Raw genomic sequence first — 21,221 nt, 5'->3', positions numbered from 1 at the left:
GAATATTTTTTACTTCTAACAAATCACTCATTGATATCTATGGGTTGATCTGTAATCTCTGCCTTTTGGGTTACCACTTATGATAATTGGGAAGATATAGCATTCACTAAAAAGCTAATGTATACGCCCTGGTGTTTTCTTTTGTCTGTCTCCTTACAGCTATGTACAATGTGTAAGGCAAACGCAAGAAGGTAGAAGGCATGCTGCCCATGGGGCCCTTAATGTATAATTTCTACAGTGGTTCCACTGCAAACAGTCAAATCTTATGAGAGTTACAGAAACAAAAATGTAGGGGACACCATTTTTTTAAACTAGTGAATGCTATTTGAATTTATGAAATGATAGCATATATGCCCTTGACTAAACTAATATTAGCTTTGCAGTGCTGCAGAGAAGTAGCAATAATTAGAAAAGGAAGATTGAGGGAGAGGAATCTGTTTGAAACCTTTGGGTAGAATCCAATTGAAAATCTGCCTGCAATGCTGAGAGTTTGGTGAAGGGCCACACAAATGGAAACAATGATGATAATGACCATTGACAGGAAAAAAATCTGCAAGACAGTCACTCAAATGTATTGACCAAAAATTCAAAACCCTTCTAAGTGCAGCCTCAGGGCTGTTTGAAAAAATACTTTGTTCCTTGCTGACACCAGGATCAGTTTCCAATCTTTGTGCAGTCAACTGTGCACCTTCAGTATGAGACAAATAGGAGATGGTCGTGCCAATTCCCAGAACATACTCTGTTTCTTAAAATCTTTATATGGCTAGAAGGCAGAACAAATACATGAATGTAATAGAGCAAATAAAAACATGTCTAGCTCAATAGAATCTCTACCCCGTAACTATTCAGTGATTCCCCTCTGAAAGTCTGGGGAGAAGTAGCACATAAGATGTACTTTGGGGTTGGGGGCCTAGTGTTACTTCAAAGGATTCCTTTGTTGTGACTAAACAACCAAAACAGAAAAACAGAGATGCTTATTGATTAGATTCTCACAATTGCCATCCTCAGATACCAAAAATAACATCAGATAAATGTATGAAGTGGTTAACAGCCTACACAAAAAATATGTATTTTCTTTACTTGGCTTCATCTGGTAGTGCTAACACCAGTTGTCTTGCAACATCAGTTGAAGTAAGGGGTGAAAGTCCTTGGTTCTAGCATGTCTTCCTGAACAAGTAATCTACATGTGTGTTTGTTATATTGATACCTGGGCCCTGCCTTTGAAACTAGTGCTAGCAAGATATCAGATACCAGATCAGATCAGGTCTCAAATACTCAAGTATATAAAAAACAAAGTAATGGCAGAGTGTCAGTGAAAAGGGATTTCATCTGAATGGGCATTTATTTGCATCTTGTGATTTGAAGTAGTTTGCAAATCAGCCTTGTGACTCAGTCTTCCAAAATATTTTGTTAGTCCTAAAACACTCTTGTGAAACCTACAGTTCCATGCTTAAGAAACCTAAGTAATAATTTGCAGATTTTTGTCTGCTTACTGCCTAACACCTTGATAATGAGATGTTTGAGTTCTCAGCATCTGGAAGGTATAGTTAAGATTGGTTAGACAAATTGAAACTTATGCATGATTACAGCTAAAAAGTTAATACTTCAGCAGCAACCAACACAAGACATGATGATCAGCTGCCTATACTGAGGCTGTTTAAGGGTTAAGGAGACTGAGTTTATAACTTCTGCCTCTTTGTGCTTCAGTTTTCTGTGAATAACTATGAAGTAACCTGTTTAGCTTCATCTTAAAGGTGAATTACAAATCTACTGTAGTTCACTATTCAGGTATCCCTTGGTTTACATCTCCTTAATTTAGCGTCATCAGTTAGTGCTAGTATTTAAAGATTCATATATTTATTTCAGATTCTAAGCACTAGGTACAGCCATTTAATACTAGAATGCTGTTTTCCCCTTTTAAAATCATACTTTGATGCCCTTAACCCTCTAAAACCAAGTTAAAAAAATACACTTCCACTCCCCTAAAAAACCTACCCAAAAGCAATTTAGCAGTGAGGGAATTATTTATAAAGGCTTTTCATGCTCAGCACAAATCCTATACCAAAAATGAGTGCAATAGTAAAGTTATCTAAAATTTACATATGACTTCACATTTGTAATGTGATACATAAACAGTGGGCCAAAATAAAAAAATAAGCCTTTGGTAAAACTCCATTACAACAAACAGAATTGTATTTGAGGGGAAAAATTGGCCTACTAATTATTTCTCATGTCATCCCCTTAAGCAAACAAAATATTATTCCAATTCTGTAGACTCATATGTTTTTGAAGTTTACCCAAAAATGTAGCCTGGTTACAGGTCACAGAGAAACCAGAGATTTGTTTGGCATCCTTATAAATCCATAAGGCGGGACAGATTTACTTGAAAATTAAGAACAGGTTGAATTGAGTTTCAGGTTTTATAATAAAGTTCCAAGCCAGGAAGAACTGAAATTTTGTCCTGAACATTTTACACGGTGGTAATCCTAAATTCTCACTCCAAACAAGAAGCTCAACTAGTCTATTATAATAATTATCCCCACTTTAAAGTTAAGATAACAGAGGAACACAAAGAATTAAGTGATATGCCCAAACTTACTGAGCAGAGATGAGAACCTAGGTTGCCTATACATGTGCTAATTAGAACATGTTGGATTAATCGAGTCTGCTCCACGTTCTAGTTAGAACACTGCAGTATCACGTGTATAAGCCCCCATGGGTTTAAAAATGAGCTTTATTTAAAGCGTCCCATGGACATTTTTAAACGCACAGGGGCTTAATACATGTGACTTCATGGGAACTGCTGTAATTAAAATGCACCCCCCTGCTCCCTTGAGCACATGTATAGGCATGACTCCAAGGTTTTTTTACTGAATCAGGCTACCTCTGTGCTGGTAAAAGTGCCCAACATTTTCAGAATTATATGTTTAAATGGAAAAAACTACATTGGTAAATAATAATAGAATATAGTAAATCCTATACTTCAAAGTAGGACAAAGGTTTTGCATCACATTGGTAAGAAGGTTTAACATCCTGATCAATCAGAAAGAATAATAAATGTGATTTATAAGAAAAACTAATATACAAAAAAAAGTGATGGTCTTGATACTGAATCAAGTTTGCAGATTAGAAACAAGGAAGTAATAAAATGGGTAATGTCCTGTTCCTGATATATCATTATGTAGGGCTGTATAAAATTATAGAAGAGTTCATCAGTTCAGTGGTCTTGGAAGAGATTTTGTACTTCTCTTTAGGGCTACAATATTAAGAGTTAAAACTTGCCTTTCAATATCCTGCAATTGGTATGAGATCCTGGTTAAGGCCTTTTAGAGTAAATTGTATTCAGAGGAGTAGGGCTGACATCTTGCCTTATATCAATGGCAACTGGGCTATGATTTAGACCTTTGATATTATGGATTTGTCTGCAACACATCACAGGTTGTGTTAGTCAAGCATCACCTCCCAAAACTGATCTTTTATGTTGAAAGTGACCCCTTAAGTGGCTAGTGCCATGATTTTGCAGTAGACTGAATGCTGTGACATTAGAAAAGAGTGAATATTAGAGGCCATTATTTTCCTTTAATATTTTACATTTAAAATTAGTGTACGTATTAATTTAAAGAAAATTTTGTATGTGTTCTATATGAGCCACTGGGCACATCTATATGCAACACGCTATAGTGACATAGCGTTGGCAGGTACAAACTGTGATGCTACAGCTATGTTGCCGTAGCAACATACTTCCTCAGTATAGTGCATTGTTATGGCAACATAGCGACTAAAAATAACCACACACCTCCAGCATGGCGTGGTACAGGCTGTTACTGTGCCATCATTTAGGAAGTACTAAATGATGGTGCAGTAACAATGGCACCATAGGGACATCTGTAGATGTGCCAACTAAGTGTAAAATCTTGACCTTAAAGAAGTCAAAGACAAAACTCACTTGGACTTTAGTAGGGCTAGTATTTCACTGTGAATTTTTCTGTTATGATATAACTCAGCAATTATCTATATCTGAATCACGTATGCCTTCCAGTGAATCATTATGCTTTTGAAGCTCTTCTTAGAGTAGTTAATATGTTATAATTAGAGCAGCATGAAAAATGGAGATCTTGGTTTTCTGGATGAACCAAAAAATGGGGAAAAAATTGTTTGGGTCTGTTGTGTGTGGAATATACACACAATTTATATGTGTGTGGAATATACACAGTCATCTCACAGTAGCAGCCACACATACAAGACAGACTTCATTTTTGGATATTGGGCACAAATCTCCCCATGTTTCAAGATAGAAGGAATTTTATTGGTTTCTTTCTAATATCCAGTGGAGATCACAAGGTATACTGTACTTATTCAATTAGAAGGATGAGGTTTTTTTCACCCCATTTAACATGGGGGGAGAAGCCCCTTGCCTTATAATTGAGCTCAAGGTAGAGGGGAGGGGGAGCAGGCAACTGCTGCAGTTGTGGCCCCAACCTGGTTTTGGGGCTAGAGTTGGAGCAGGAGCTGGAGCCAGAGCCACAGCAGCCAACGCTCCTTTGCCCTCCTCTGCTACCTATCCATGGTCTCCACTCTTTCCCCACAGACCCTAGTCCCCACAGCCCTCTCCCCACCACGCACCACTTCTCCCTCTCCCCCACACTGCTGCATTCCTCCTTACCATTGTTCTGCACTGGCAGGCTCCATCCCGGTTGCAGTCTGGGGCACAGAGCAGTCCTATAGCAGCAGCAGTAGGGAGCTTGCGTTGCTGCTGCGGAGTTGGGCTAGAACAGCAGTGCCAGGTCTGCATGACTGCTACAGAGCCAATCTGGAACCATGCTCCATGCCTCAGGCTGCATCAGTGACAGAGCCTGCAGGTGTAGAGAAAAAGTAAGTGGGGAGTGGAGAGGCAGGTTGGGGAAAGAGACTCCGGGAAAGGGAGAAAAAAGGAAGGGGAGTGGGGACGTGAGGCTGCAGGAATTGGAAGTGGTGTGGAGGGTAGATGAGGGGAGAAGGAGGAATTAGGGAAGTCTGAGGCTGTGGGGAGGAGGAGCATGCCCAATGAGGGGTAACTGTGGGGCAGGCAGCAGGGGGCAATCTGCCAGCCTTTCTCACTGCTTGTCCCACTGACGTCACACTGCCTGCCCCTCCTATTTGCCCACCACTTGCTGCCCCATTACTACTCCCCACCTGCCCTTACCATGTTCTTCCCATGCCTCCCCCACTGTCTGTCCCTCACTGCTTGCTCAAGTACTGCCCCCCTCATCACTTCCCCCACCCCATCTGCAGTGGGGAGGGGCAAATTTAAGATGATTCTCCAAAAATTAGTTTCCCTACATGGAAAGTTATAATACATTTATAAATCTTCCATGTGTAAAAACTAATTATTGGGGGGGTGGGGCTTATCTTACATTCAGGACCATCTTGTATCTGGGTAAATACAGTATGTGGCCACTGGTAGGCACAATGCATAAAGTAGGAGACAATACAAGGTGTTTTTCAGATGAGGACCATCAAGGGGTATTTTTCAAAGCCATAAATGAGCATTAATCATTTAACTCCATTGACTGGTAATCAAAATTGGACACCTAACTCCTCTAGTCCCATTAGAGAATCCCAGCCAAGATATGTTGGCAGATCTTGGTAGGAAGCCTTGACTGCCAGTGCTTTCATTCCTTTACGTTAATGAGAACAACATTTGCCCAACAGAGTTACACAAGTAAACATTGGAATAAATTGAATTTTGTTACACACTTGCATTCTTTCTACAAAGCCGGTGCTTGTCTGGTCAACTACTTAAAATAATTTTGTTTGCTTGTATGGCTTTGTTAATTCAAACTAGTTTGCTTGAGTTTTCTCCAGTTATGAAATATGGTCAGCATCATATACAGCTGCCTTCTGCTTTATCTGTCATGGTCTGGTTGTACATTCTTAACCTATCCCATCACAACAGCAGTGCTATATTTTAATGATAGAATGAAGGCTAGAATTTGCAGTTTGTTAAAATGCATTTTAAACTTTGCAGTCACTGAGGTCCTGGCACCCAACAAATGGTCTCATACTCCTAGCGAAAGATCTTTCATCCTGTCTCCACTGAATATTTGTCTGGGACCAAAATAGTTTTTGTAAATCAGCTGGTCTTATGGTGGTCTGTTAATTTGTGGCAACTTTTTGATATTATCTGGGATGGGGCAGGGGGGACTAGGAGTGGGTCAGCAACCTTTTTCTAACGTGGACCGCAGCTTGTGACCTAGCTGACGCTACAGCCTGAAATTGCCCTCCAGCCCCTCCAAGCAATAATGAGCAGAGGCAGCACTCAAGGCAGGCAGCTAGAGTTCCCAGGGGCAATTGACATCCCATTAGCAAAACAGAGTAGATCAAAGGGCTGTGAAAACCGTAGTAAAAACCAGACCAGATCAAGTTTTGTGGGTTAGAGCCAATCCCTTTGCAGGCTGGATCTGGCCCATGAGCCACAGGTTGCCAGCACCTGGTCTAGGCATTTGAGCAATATTGTGTTTTTATACACAATACCAGTAACAATCTAAACAATTAGTTCATTAGACCTCCAGTGTATGAAATGACCATTATGTCAAATCTCTCATTACAAACACAGCTAAAACTCCAAATGCGTACAACTTTCTGGTGTTTCTTAATGTCAAAACTTCTCCATTTGAGACTGTGGTCACCTCAGTCCTTGAATAGGAAGCTGGATGGTTCAGGTTCATCACTTCTGTGTTACTGATTCAGGAGCACACTTGCAGAACCTGTTGGAGATTAATTGCTTTGGCTCTGTATAAATAGTTACAGTGCATTTATATAGTCCTCACTGGCCACATCTACATGACACAGTGACTGCACAGTTGTTACAGCACAGTCATTTAGTACTTGCATACCCAAGAACTAAATGATAGGACTGTGCAAAACGGCTATGTTTTGTTTTGGTTTCAGATTCGGCTGTTTCAGAGGAAGAGTTATTCGTTTCAGTGTTGCAGATCACTGTTCCATTTTGATTCAGCCAAATCTGTTTTGGAGTGTTGGTGCTGATTCAGAAATTCTGATCAGCTGGGGAGAGGCAGGCACAGCCGGGTGGCTGCAGGTTCTCCCGTGGCTCCTCTGGCTGTGCCTGCCTCTGCCCCAGCGGGGAAAGCCACAGGAGAAGCCCCCATAGCTGCCCTGCCTGGCCCTATCCCCCACCTGGCCCCAGCCTCCTGGCACTTTAAAAGAGGCTGTGCCGGGCTATTCCCAGGGGCTCCTCCAAAACATTCCAAAACATCTAAAACATTTCCAAAACATTGTGGATGGTTTTGTTTAGTTTCAGACATATTTTGGAGCCTTCTGTTTCATTTCAGATTTGGTGTTTCAGTCACCAAAACAGGCCGAAACACCTCTGAAATGAAACGGCTGCTGAAATTTCGCATAGCCCTACTAAATGCACAGTAACTGGAGCTATTGCACAGTAGCATCCCTGCATGCCTTTCTGGTCATGCTGACTGTGCAGTAGCTTGTTACTTCTGTGCAGTAGGGTCGTGTCATGATTTGTGCCACATGATGCTACTGCGTAGTAGTAACTTTGCAGTAAGCATCTTGTGTAGACGCAGCCACAGTGGAGGGATTTATAAATCCCTTACCCCACACTGGACTGCTTTGAAATGGCCACAAACATGTGCAGTGATCGTTGGGTTCCCCAGCATTGCTAACCCTCTGGTTTGGTTGAGGCTGTACCAACAACAGTTTGTAGATCTTGCCTTTGTCTGAACTACAACAGTTTTGTAGTTCACATAAGCAGTTGCTGAATGCAGCTAATCCATTGATATAACTGAATGGGAGCTGGTGAAGTTTCACTAGGAGACATATTTGTCCCAAAGAAATAAAAGGTGTCACCACATAAAAAGAATCAATTTGATCTACAAAACAGCGTGATAATCCAGGGCCAGCATCTGCTTTCACATTCATGGTTGACTTCATTGAGAGTTACGTGTGCTATGAGAAGTATTTTACTCTTTTCATTTTCTCATCTACAGAGCTTAGGGACTCTGCAATTGAACTGTAAGAGAAAATATATCTACAACTTTGCCAATCTCACTTGGTAGGCATGTAAAGCTACTCCAATAGGAAATAGTGGGCACGTCTACACATTCATTAATGTACCTTAATTACAGCACCTTAAGTTTAGTACCTGTAGTAATAGGTACTATTTAATGAACCGTAACCAGTGCAACTGTGCATTAGCACAAATGAACGGGTTTTTTTGTGAAGCTTAATGCTCATTGAACTAAATTTACTGTGCATTAGCATGGCTTTTGCCAGCCACACTGATGTTCAGTATAATTAGTCCAGTGAGTATTAACTGTCTCGTGTAGATGTACCCAGTATAACCAAATGAAATAGAAGGCAGATTAAAACGATTGCCCCCTTGGATGGATTTGATGGTAGCCTCAGGTAAAACAACCTGAAATAAAATTATATAAAATAGGATTATAAGGTTGAAGAGGCACTTGCAGCCCGAGGTATTGATAGTTAATGAGCTTCATGCTCTTCATCTCCCCCTCTTCTCTCACCCCTTCCCCCAAAAGACATTGCATCTCAAATCAGCTGTGAAATAAAATCTTATTTGGGCTTCTTGAAACTCATTTATGCTTTTTGGCATAAATTCAGTGCTCTGGGGCAGTATGGGTGACTGGGCAGATGGAATCCTAGGCGTGCTCGTCTGGGGCTTTGGAAAAAATGTAAACCAAACTCTTTACATTTCCATTCTGTAATCTGGGGCCCAGATAAAACTGTTTGCCGATTTCAGGTTGTGAAAATGAAACATTCATACATTCAAAATGTGCATTTCAGGATATACTGTAGTTTCTAACCCTCTTGGAGAGGACCTTTCCAGATTTCAATACATTCAGCAAAAATGCAGTATTGGAAAGAATTGCACTTCTTTGGGAGTTCATGGATCAGTAACAGATCAGTAACTGGTGAAATCAGACACATGCACACACTTCATAATTTTACAGGGTTTAAAACTGCACCTTTTTTTTAATTAAGATACTCCAGTCTGCCAAGTTGGATGGGGACATGGCAGAGCAAGGATTTGCTTCATCTGATTTCTCTGCTGAGGGAAGCCTGTAACCAAAGCATAAGTAAAATCTGCCCATTTGCAGCTTTTACCTCTGCTGGGCCAGTCAGATGAGAAAAGGGAAGTAGCATGCAGCTCCCTGTTATTCCTCTACATTGCAGCTGAGACTTAACCTCCTGATAGCTTCTGTCCTTTTCACAGGATTTAACATTTTTTCTGAACAATTTGGGATGTAGGAGAGGGTGTAATTCTGGGCCCAAATCAGCAGAAAGTTTTGCTCGTTTTCTATGCTGTTCAAGCGCAAAATGAGAGCCTTTGCTGGCTGTGTAATTTTCCAAGAAAAGGTCAGCCTCCAAAAGAAAGCAAGAACCAAAGCAAACAAAAATTCTAAAAGATCCCTCACCAGGATCGCTGTTGCTGTTAGGTGAGGAGATCTGGCAGAGAGGAGTTTTTTGCTCTTCAACTATATATGCAGAACTTGATTCAAAGCCAATGACGGTCAGTTTAGTCCTTCCCTTGAGTTCTATGGGGTTTTGGTCAGTTTTTTTGTATTATGTGACTTTCATTCGGGTTCCTTAGAAAGAACCTACCTGTCCCTTCCTTTGCTCATATCACTGACATTTCACTGAGCCCTACTCCCATAGAACATTTCTGTGCTGAGCAGAAGCCATGACTCATCCTTTGAAAGGGCTTGAGTATGATTAAACACACCATCTACGGTTGCTAATGCTGAAAAACTTGTCCCTCAAAAATACCAACAGTGGCGATGCATAGAGGGTGCACATGCATTGGCCCTGCACCCCCTGGAAGCACCAGCCGTGAAACAGGAAGTGCCAGCAGAAATGCACTTCCTTTTTTGCCGCTGGTGGTTCCATGCTCAGTGATCAGTCTGCAATCAGCCACAGGGGGACTGCCCTCCGGTTGGCGATCTGGTGCCCCCCACAGACATTCACCAGTTGCCCATGAATACCAAGATGATGTGTAATGCAGTGCAAAGCCGGCAGGGTTTTTATGGGACAGCACTTAACAGTGGGAGCAGTGTCCAAGAGTGCTGGACAGATAGACAGGGAAAAAATACTATGAAGCTGAGGGGAGGTCTTTGCTTCGCTTGGCCAACTCCCTGTTGCAGAAGACACTGCAATCCACATTGGTGCTGCAGTAGGTTACTTTTAGTAGCATCTGTTTGAGAAAATACCTGTGTTAAGATAAAGTTAAAGATGTATTTGGATATTTTACTCAGTATTCAATTGAGTTACCTCATACTGGATTGAGACACTACTCTCTTGTCCTCTGCTTTGACAATATTTCTTATTGTATCATGTATACAATAAATGTGTGTTAGGTGATTAATTCCTTGGAATAGAATTCCAGCACATCAACTGTTGAAAACATGGGTATCATGGGTCAAAATAATATAAAATAAGCATGATAACATGGGTCAAAATGTAATTTCTGTTATGTAAATTTAAGCAATATTCAGACTTTTTAATATATATCAAAGAGTAAATTTGCTGTGGGGTGTTAGACCTTTTAGCTATATTCCTGTTGATACACACACACAAATCCCAGTGGTCCTAATGGGAGCTCTAGAATTACAAATGAAAGAATACAACACAGTTACTGCAGTACAGACCAACAAACAAAGAACTGACCATCCAAAATAAAGAAACCGCATTCATGGAATAACAGCATGTAAAGCTCTGCAGTCTACCCACTTAAAATCAATTAAAACAATATATGCAGTGCTGGTGCAAACTGACTACCTTATATACTTCACCTCTGTTGGTGGATAAAGTAGACAAAGGTTAGTCCAGTCTGTCTTTTGTGCCTTGAGTCTATTATGAATTTGATGGCAAAAGATACATAGCAGGAGCCATCAGTGAGACAGACTGACATGTGTTGTTGAATGATTGAGTGATATGTCAGAAGTTAAGTCTATGAATCAATAGCATGGTGGTGATAGCATATAACCATCAGGTCACCAAAAGAAGGGGAGGTGTCAAGGGCAGAAGCTTGTGGAATCCTGTAATGGGCCTCTTACCTCATTATCAAAGAGGAGAGAGCTAGGGGTACCCAGGTGTGGGAGGACCTGGGGTAGGGGCCCATTACAGGTGTGGGAAGCCCAATGAGGACTATGATTGCCAGGCCTGGTGGGGAAGTGATGGGTTAGGCGACCCAGGCTTCATAAGTACAGGACCGTGGTTGAGGCCTCAGACTGGTTTTGACCTGCCAGGGCAAAGGAGCTCCCGGGGGCTAAAAGCAAGGCCCATGGCACTGGGTACCAAACCAAGTTATTTTGGTTATATGCTTATTTGTTCATATGGTGGTATGAGACAGATCCAGGTTGGAGAAGGACTTTAGCTTGGAAGTAGTTTGCTTGTGCCTGTGTTTGAGTTTAATACTGGAGGACCAGGAGTGGCTATGTGTGGAGGCTTGAAGGTTGTGCCCAGTACATAGAGGTGTGTTGCTGTCATTGTAGGAGCACTGGGATGCAAACCAAGGTTCCAAACCTGCAACAAAATAGACTGTGGCTGCAGGCCCAAACCCCATGGGGGACAGGAGGGCGAAAGAGGGCCTGAAGCCCCCAAAAATGAGGGCACAAGCCCAGAGCCAGAGCAGGCAAGGCAGGGGCCCAGAGCCGGAGAGGGTGAGATAGGGGCCATGAAGGCCAAGAGCTGCATTGGAGGCTGGGGGGAGCACTCTGAGTCAGTACCCAGAAGGTTGAGAAACATGCTGTGGGGTCAGGACTCTAAACCAAGCAGACCAAGCTGAGCCTAATGAGAGGTCCCTACCCTAAGCTCACTAGTTGCTAAGGCTGTAGGGATGTGTAGGGGGTATACAGGGGTGCATGTACACCCCCTGAGAGTGCCAGTGCACCCCCTGACTGGCCACGCTCGCTCTTTAGGTGATGGGCAAGGGGGGCAGGTGGAGCACTGGTGCCTCCCCGGCAAGCGCCGGCTGGGGAGTGGGAGTGCCATGGCCTCCCAGAAGTGGCCACAGCGATCGGTCAGTGGGATCGCTGATTGGTCGCTGGGGGGGCACGTGCCCCCTCTGACTAAGACAGTACCCGTCACCCATGTTTTAAAGGCAACCTCCCCACTTTACTTCAACCTCAAGGCATGGCAGATGAGATAGTAGGGTGGGACCCTGAGAGGCCGGAGGGGCAAGTAAGGCAGGATCCAATTGGCCACTGGGGGTGACATGGTGACATGACTACCCCAAGGCCTGACCTTTCTACAGATTCCCATGGAAATTATGATATGAAAAGAAATAAAAGGCAGTCTATTCCAAAAAGGACACAGAAATTAATGTTAAAGAAAACAGAAGGTAATGTGTCCCTTGTGTGGATGCTACATGATAAAAGTTAGCATTTTAAACAGAGAAGGGGGGTGTCATTAGGTTAGGCACAAACTAAGAGATGTCATCCAGCTGGAGAGATGTAGAATACAGTAATGTCTCTGTAAATCTAGGTCACAGCACTGAGCAAATCAGTATAACATACTAGGCCAGCTTTATTTCTGAATAGTTTCTGTGCACATTTTGTCTCAGAGCTTTTTCATTAAGGGCCATTTACCAGCACTCAAAAGCAACAGGCCAAGCACTGCAGGCAATTTATGACATTTCATACTAAAACGAATAGTTACAATAAGGGCCTGATCCAGCTGCCTTTAAAATCAATGGGCTTTTGGGCCTTTACTTTTCATTTTGTTGGCAGAATACTATTGGGAATCCTTTTTACCCTTTGCTACAACATAGACTTAAAATGGAGTACTTCTCTTTCCTCTCCCTCCTTCCATAGTCTTTTACAAATATGATTGCTTAGTGGCAGTTTTTGTTCAGCTCCTTCTTTGGCACCCCAGCCATAATTGCAGTCCTTGCCCCACCTGAGTACAAAGACTAATAGCTCTGTGAGTATCAATTTCTCTAATGAGTCAGAAGGAGGCTGGCACTTGTCTGCCCTTCCGTACAAGTCAGTAGGGTAGCCTAGCTGCAATCTTTGCACCCTTCTACAGACAGTGCCATAACATCATTGTCTTTCTGTATCTTTGTTCATAACAAATAATACCCCTGAGGCAGGTGGGTCTGAAAAATGCTGTGCTGCAATGTGGCACCTTCGCTTTTTTGAACATCCATCCTTCTGAGCAAAGTTTTCTTTGCAATTATTATCAGGACTCTCTCATGATGGCAAAAGAGTGAATTCAGTATTTAATCTTATGCCTGCCTAAGAAAAAAAAAATCCTTCGCCAGAAATCACGAACACATGCAAACATAACTTTAATGGGGTTGAAAGGGTTAGTCCATAATTCCACTGACTAAAGGATATCTGGATGAGCTATAAGGGTTAAAACAGAAATGGCTGAAGGAGCTTTGAAAGTATTCTTACTGCTCTGGTACTGTGGCTACACAGCTCTTAAAGATTCAGAAAACCTTGATATAGAGGCTAGTCTTCAAATTAAAAAATAACTAATTAGTTGTATTTAAAAACTGCTATTTCCTTTTAAAGTTAACTATTCTGTAGAGTTAGCAGAAACTAATCAAATCTGTTCCAATTATTTTTAAAGACTGTTAAAATCCTGTATATATGCAAAAAGAGTTTCTGTACAAGAAGCAGATAGTGAAGCAGGTGTGAATTAAATCATGTGAGCAGGACAGAAACACTGCTTTATCACTGATGTCACGTTGTGACACATTTATGTCCTTATTTCCTTTTAGCTAAACCCATGTGTTTTCCATTTATTTCGCTTCAGATCAGTTCATGTGTTTGTTTGAGTCACAGTCTGTTTTGTTTCAGTTCTGCTATTAAAAGCTGCTAACTTGCTGAATGCTGCTTCAGTACACTTACATGGCTTTAGAAAATATCAGACAGCTACTTAGCTATTTCATTGTGCTTCCCATTCTGGTGCAGAATAGAATAAAATACTTGGAATTATTTGGCATAAAACTGTCACATCACAATGGCCATATTTAGCATCTCTTTGTTGTCAAAATACCTAAGTGTTGGCTTTCTTTGCTATTTAAATGCTATTCTATTTGTTCCTAACTTCCCCTGTTTAACAGCAGACAAACCCAGGGAGCACTGAATGAGTCGGATGATCCCGAGACAGGCTGTCTAACTGATAACAAGCCAACTTCTCGTCACTTCTATCCTGTCGCCTTGCTGCTTGTCAGCTCACACTTGCTGGTTGTGTGGCTTATTTTAAGTCTTGCTTTACTATTAGCCAAATATCAATAAACTTCACTTGTGTCCCTTGCTTTTCTACAAACATCAACAAACTAACTTAAAAAAGAATTATTCTGTAAGATTTCTACATTTTCAGACCCAGAGGATTTGTCTTTAAGATACAAATGTCTGAACTGTACAGTGTTTTCATTATTTTTTCTGAAATTTAAGAAGTATACTATGCATCAGGTGAATTATTTTGCTTTTTTGTTCATGGCAAAGCTTTCCCTCTGTAATTAGCTCAAAGAAAGATCATTTATATTAGTGTCTCTATATAAGACAAAATACAGGATCCTGAAAGCTTGAACCCACTTTCCAGACTCCTATTTAGTCTAAAATTTTAAAAGGTTAAAAATGATTTTGCACAATGCAAGCTAACTCTCAACTAAGAATCATGAATGGGACAAATCTGTAGGATTAATTTTTATTGTGCTACTTTCATTGTTATTTATTAGCTTGATGGACTCTTCTGTTTTGTTTAACAAATGGGTTATGTTATTACTTTGCAACAGCTAACCCTTTTCTGTCAAGTAACTACATGGAAATATAGAATAAGTTCTGTTTTGTAATTAAATTAGCCTGTTTGTAATCGTTGCTTTGGTTGCTTTTACTTTCAAGACACTTTTATATTCTTTTTAACAAAGTCTCGTTTGTGTCTAGATGCACCACTTTGGCACTTGTGACTTTTGTACTGTATGTGAACAAACATCCTTTCTTTATAAAGCAGAGAGTTGGATCAGGCTGTTTGAAAAGCCATTTTCTCTTTTTTCATTGCAAAGCTAAACATATTGAAATAAAGTAGAAATGAACCTTTCCTTTACAAATCTATAGGGCCAGACTTAATAAAATGCCTTATTCCTAGAACCTGCATACTTAGGGCTCCGTGTAGACTTTAACGTGTATTATAAAAAGTCTGAAAAAAATGTGAAAGGAAGTAAAAGGCAAATATATTTGTAAAGTTAGAATTAAAATATATCATTAAATAAAGTATTTAAAAATTTTTACTAAACTTTATTTAAACCTTATGGGCAAATATTTAAAAACAAACAAACCCCATCACTGATTTCTGAGGGCAATAACTGTATTGGGCCTGGCCTTGGATTTAATTTGTAAGATGTATCATCACTTGTGGAGAAACAAAAATGTAGAGTTCAATCTTTGTTATTTTTACTTCAACTGTTGCTGAAACTCTGCAATGAACAAATAAAACATATTTATTTATTCTGTGTTTCATGAAGTTGTACTTTTTCCCCTTTCACTAGAGAAGGATGCCGCATAGAGAATGTACTGAAGAATATCAAATGCAGAAAATATGCATTCAACATGATACAGCTGATGGCTTTCCCAAAGTACTACAGACCACCAGAAGGGACATATGGAAAAGCTGACACCTAAGTTTACAAAAATGTAATCAGGAACACACATCTATGCTAATTAGCTAATATAAAATTGCTGTTTGTGTATCATGAATTGGGAATGTGTAACAAATCTAGGAATTAAAATAGATGCGGTGATAGCTGATGAAGTTAAGTTTAAAAAACTAGTCAGTCACTATGAAAGAAAGCACAACTAAATATGGTGGGTTGAGTGTTCTCAAAACCAAATAATATACAGCCCTTCTGTGTCAGGGGTTAAGTTATCCAGATCAAATAAGCTAAGAAGGAATCAGGTCTCATGAGTTTTTGGATATAAGAAAAAAATGTGGATTGCTGCAGGATCTGATGGTAGTGATTCAAAAGGTGGCACGGTGGTGGTGGTACTTGACCCAGTACCTGAGACCTCTGTGAGGAGGCAAAATCCAGTTGGTTTTGATCTTCTCAGTTAAGGGTAAAATGCATGTCTTGGCTGCTTACGGTCAAAACCCCACAGAACTCTCTTCCAGAAATGCTGATCTTAGTCTCCCAGTCAAAATTATGTTGGTAATTATATTTTGCTTCTCTATAGAAGCTTGGTAATTACATAATGTAATTTCAGTAATTACAGCATGTAATTTGCTAAGTACATTCTTCTCTGTAGTTTCATTTGGGTGTATTATTCTTTGCTGTCTGTACCCATGCTAAATCCTACTCATTTTACTTGCACATTAGTTTCACTGGAGTCAGATTATGCATGAGAGTAAAGTTACCTGAATTTGACCCGTATACTCAGTGTTGCTGTGATCAGTGAAACCTCAGTTCTAGCTTCATTTTAACAGTAGTTAAAGTGATTCCTGTATATCACTCAATCCAGATCTTTTGGATGAAAAAAAACTGTATACCTGTAAGATTTTATTATTTTTATAGCACAAAACCCAACATAAGCATAAAAATCAATGTAAATACTCCTTAACCTGTGCGCTATGCCTCATTAGCTATTATAGCTGATTATATATCACATATATGGACACAGTGCTTTAAAAGATGTATTTTCAGTGCTGACTGAATTCTAGTGCTTTTCCCAAGTTGTGCCATATTTATTGTATAGCTGTCATTTGGGTTTTTAGTTGCATCAGATTACTCCCTCTCCCCAACCAAAAAAAAGCATTAATTCAAAGATTATTAACATTTATATAGAGCCTTAATTTAAGGTATAAACAAGTTAGGAAAGGAAGAAAATAATTTTATCCAAGTGAAACCACAATGGAAATTCAAAATTCTTTGGAAAAATATAATTACCGGAGTCAATATTTAGTGAAGACACACAAGCTAATAAATTTCTGCTGTTATAGAAACCACACAAATGCTAATGCACTAAGAACTGTTACTGTATTTGTTTTAATAAAAATACATAATTAATAGCCTGATCCTGCAAAATGCTTATATAAATGTGTAATGTTATGGAAAGGAACTGCTATGTGAGTGGAGTTACACATGTCAACATGTTTGCAAGATCAGGTCTCTGGGCAATTAGTAAAACATAGGGAATGAAATCCTGCCCCAACTCTTGTGGACATCATTGAGCTTGGACTTCATCTGTCTAATGTATATACATGATGAACAGCTTTTTCAAAGCAAGTGATACTGGCACTGAAATAGTTTGGTAAATTGGTTTACTCACATTTTATGGCTCCTTTTGAGGGGTCTTCTTCTGTCATAAGATATAGAAGTTGTTTTTTTCTCTTCATGTGAGACCACAAAAGAGCCTCTGCAGTTGTTACAGCACCTTCCATAAATATGGTACATAGTTAAGATTGGGCAGACATAAACCAAAGGGATTTTCTTTTTAGTACTATGTAATTTACTAAAAGTGGTGGCCATTACAGTCTGTCATGTAAATCTGTATTTGTATATGGATTAACCATTATGACCTGATCTGTTTGTTACTTCTAGGTTTATTGAACTGATGGCTTCCTAGAAACAATATAGTCTATGCTGTGAATCTGTCACATTAAAATTCCTCATCTTTTTTGACATGTTTACTATAAAAAGGTGACTGGATGTGCTCACTAAGTGTGTAAAACTGCATTTCTCGTGCATCTCTGGAAAAAAAAATCCCATAGAATTAGGAAAAGAAAGAGATTTTCTACACTTTTCAAATCAATCTGCCAAATTCTGTGGCAAGGTAAAAGTATTACAGGTTTTAGAGTGGTTTACCTAAAGCCCTATTCATTTCATCTAAATTAAAGTCCACAGAATTTTTCCCTCTCAAAAGAAATAATTCAGGGCCTTTCCTCTTGTGATCTTTCCACAACATTTGGGACCTAAATTATCCTTACAAAATAATCATATTCTGTTTGGCTACTTTAAGCAGAAGAGCTATATACGAGCCATACTTGTATAGGCAGAATTTTGAAGTAAACACATTTTTCTAGCCTTTCTCATCTTAAATATGCCAACACCTCATTCTTTTGAAACTTATGTTGCCAATTAATTTTCAATATTCCAAGACAATATTAAAAGATGTTTCAGTGAAACACAACTGTGTGCCCATGATGGTATCTAGGCTATCAGGGAGAGAATAAGTATTACTTTTTAATCTGACAAGGCTGAAGCTTTGCATGCCAAGTTTTTGACTGAAACACATTTTTACAGATTAATGATAAGCCCCCTGTAAGAAATGCTAATGCAGTTTTCAAGCTTAACATGAGCACTGCTGCTTCAGTGCGTTCATGTGAAATATTTGCACTGCCATGGATTCCAAGGGGTTTTGTGGCCTCTAATGGTTTCACCAGATAAAGATTTGTCCCCAAATCTGAGTGGCCAACTAGTCATAAATGCCAAATTTAAGTATTTTTTTCTTTTTTTAACACAATTAATCCTATGCAGCTACCTGGTGGTTGTAGCTCCAAGAATTGCATGCCTCCCTGTCCCAATAGAGGACATACAAAAGCACCCAAGACCACTTGTAAATTTAGCAGAGAACTAGTAGTCCCAAGAGCTTTGTGCAAATGCTTTGCAATGGAGTAATCCAGGCCAAGTGGATTTCCATGGGTGAACTATGTCTATGATATTTGCCAATGTATTATTGAAGAAAACATGGCAGGTCTTAATGGGAGACTCACAGACCATGCTCTGATTTTGCACTGTATTAACTTTTGTAAGGTCTGGAAAGTTCTGTCTTGAGATCTGAACAATTTTTCAAGGGGTAGAAAACAGCCATATTGGAATAAATATATGGCATTTACAGCCAAAACCAGCTTGCTTTCTTCAGGCCAACACTTTACTTAAATCACTGTTGCTACTTATTTGAGTAAAGTCAGCAGGATATCACTTGCTGAAGCCTGAACAAAGGTGCTTCCCACTTTGAATGTTTGTTTAGTGTATTGTTCTGTAACTGTATACATTTTATACTATAGCTAAGTGTTAACATAGCAAACCAATTTAGCCTTCCCTTTTTTCTTACAATTTATAGAAAACCACATTGTAATATTTTTGCAGTGCTAACTGTAAAATTGTTATACTGTGTAATAAATGAAGAAATGACATTTTGCCATACAGGCAGGCTTTTTCTTCTACAGTCTTCTTTTGAGGAGTTTAGCACAAAAATATATTAATTTTAATGCCTATAGTTTAGTTTTTATTAAATGATGAGAAAATAGAACATTTCTAATTCCATTATGTCTGTGTAAAGCAGCTCAGATTGAAACAGTAGCAAGGCACGTACTGCAGAAAAACCAGCAATATACAAAGCCTGCCGTAGCCAAAATAATGTTAAGTCTTTTTGCTATGAATGTTAATGTCCAGCTTATTGGCCTCTAGTGCAAGTACAAAAATGAAAATTAAGAACAAAAATATTTTTGTGCTAAACTTTTAAATAAATATAAATCAATCTAAACACATAGTGTCATCTTAAGCTTGGCAATATTCTAACTCATCACTGATGTTTTAAGTACAAAGAACTGCAGCATATCATTTATTTAGAGCAATACACAATATGCATCTTATTGTCCTCAGGAAATAAATTTAATTTTTATTTTCAGTTCTAACAGATTCTCTGGCAAAATCTGTAGGTAGCTACTGTTACAAAGTGGTTAATATATTGGTGGAATTATTAAAGAATCACATTTAAAAAAAATTATACAGGACAGAGTGGTGTGGTTCATAAATGTAGCCAGTTGAAAAAATTTTAAATATTTAATTTCAGTTGACCGCTTAAACACTTGAAGCCATTGGATTCTATATTTATGTTTTATTCCCATAAAAAGGGTGATATCCTGGGATGCCATTGGACACAATTTGCATCTCAACTTTTGTTTCTTTGCAGTTTAAAAAGAAACTGCATCCAAGAGGTGTTTACAATGAAGCAAAAAGTGCTTAAAATAATTAACTCTGCTTTAAAAGGGAAAAATGAAACATACTTGAAAGATCAAATATTTAAAAATAATTCATACAATTGTTTCCACAGTTAGAAAAAAATGTATTTTTCCAATAGCTTGGAGCACTGATGAGTAATTTGTTTCCTTAATCATACAATACATCAGCCATATTTTGCTTTCTCTTACTAGAAGATTCAACTTATGTTTTATAGCATTCTTAAAGTTTAAAATACGTTCCTTTTTTTCAAATGCTATATCCTGAAAAAGTAGCATAGAAAATAAAGCAAGCTAAAAAGAGTCTACAGTATATAACCAAAAATTAAAACATGAAAAATTCTATTTGGTCATACAAGCTTTAGAATCAATACCATAAAAAAAAAAAGCTTGTGAAAAGACAGTTATCCAAATTCCAATGATGACACAGGGAAGAGAAAACATCAGAAGTTTGCATATCTGAAGAATTGTATAATGGATGCAAAATAATATGGTGCTCAGAGTGTGGGTGGGTTGTTTTGCTGGCTGGAATTGTTTTGGATGTTGCTGTTCTGATGACCTTCTAGTAGCTTAACTATTAGTGCCTGGACACTAGTGTTTGTACGTCTTCCATTTGGTATGCATATGTTTCTACTATATATACTTTTAAATTATGGATTTTTCTTTTTTTTATGAATAGTCTGTCTTTCAGATTTTAGTGAAAGAATTATATAATCGTGGGTTACTTTTGGTACTTGGTCTCCTTTTGTGTACCTATTCTAATGTAACTGCAAAGATCAAATTGCCTATTCTCTCTAGTCAATGGGACAGCTTTTATGAGGCAAAGTAACAGGATTTATCCCATGCTTTGTGTCTATGAAGAGAAACTGATGCACAGCTAGATAGCCTCAGCTCCTATCTTTGTACTTCAGGAATTATCATTTTGTTTTGTTGCTGTGTGTAAGCCATATCCATTGTACACTGTGTGTATATTTTTATTTAAATAAATGTGAGTTTTATTTTTTATGTTTTGGACTTTTTGTGTTTGTCTTTTATTTTTCATTTTCATGAAAGCATCTAAAAGTAAACTTGCTTTTCCCGTCTATCTGCAATCTCATTGCAATCTTCATCTAAACATAAGGTGGAACTTACATTTGTTAATAACAAAAAGATACCTCTGTGTAATTGCTGATCCCCAGAGGGATAATCTAACATGACAGATGTGGAATCCATATTTCTTCACA

At 39.0% G+C, this 21,221-nt stretch overlaps 1 protein-coding gene across 1 annotated transcript in view; it reads left to right on the top strand.

The window, feature by feature from the left end:
- INPP4B (inositol polyphosphate-4-phosphatase type II B) overlaps positions 1 to 21,008 on the top strand; it is a 437,109-nt gene extending 416,101 nt beyond the window's left edge. The window contains exon 23 of the mRNA XM_019522133.1: positions 15,533 to 21,008. Coding sequence (XP_019377678.1) covers positions 15,533 to 15,665 — 133 coding nt within the window. The 3' untranslated portion in view covers positions 15,666 to 21,008. The remainder of the gene's footprint in view (positions 1 to 15,532) is intronic.
- Positions 21,009 to 21,221: the final 213 nt, after the last annotated feature.

Source organism: Gavialis gangeticus, unplaced genomic scaffold, assembly GCF_001723915.1.
Source record: "Gavialis gangeticus isolate Ggan-Ray unplaced genomic scaffold, GavGan_comp1, whole genome shotgun sequence".
NCBI lineage: Eukaryota > Metazoa > Chordata > Crocodylia > Gavialidae > Gavialis > Gavialis gangeticus.
This window is presented reverse-complemented; position numbering and strand designations above follow the sequence as displayed.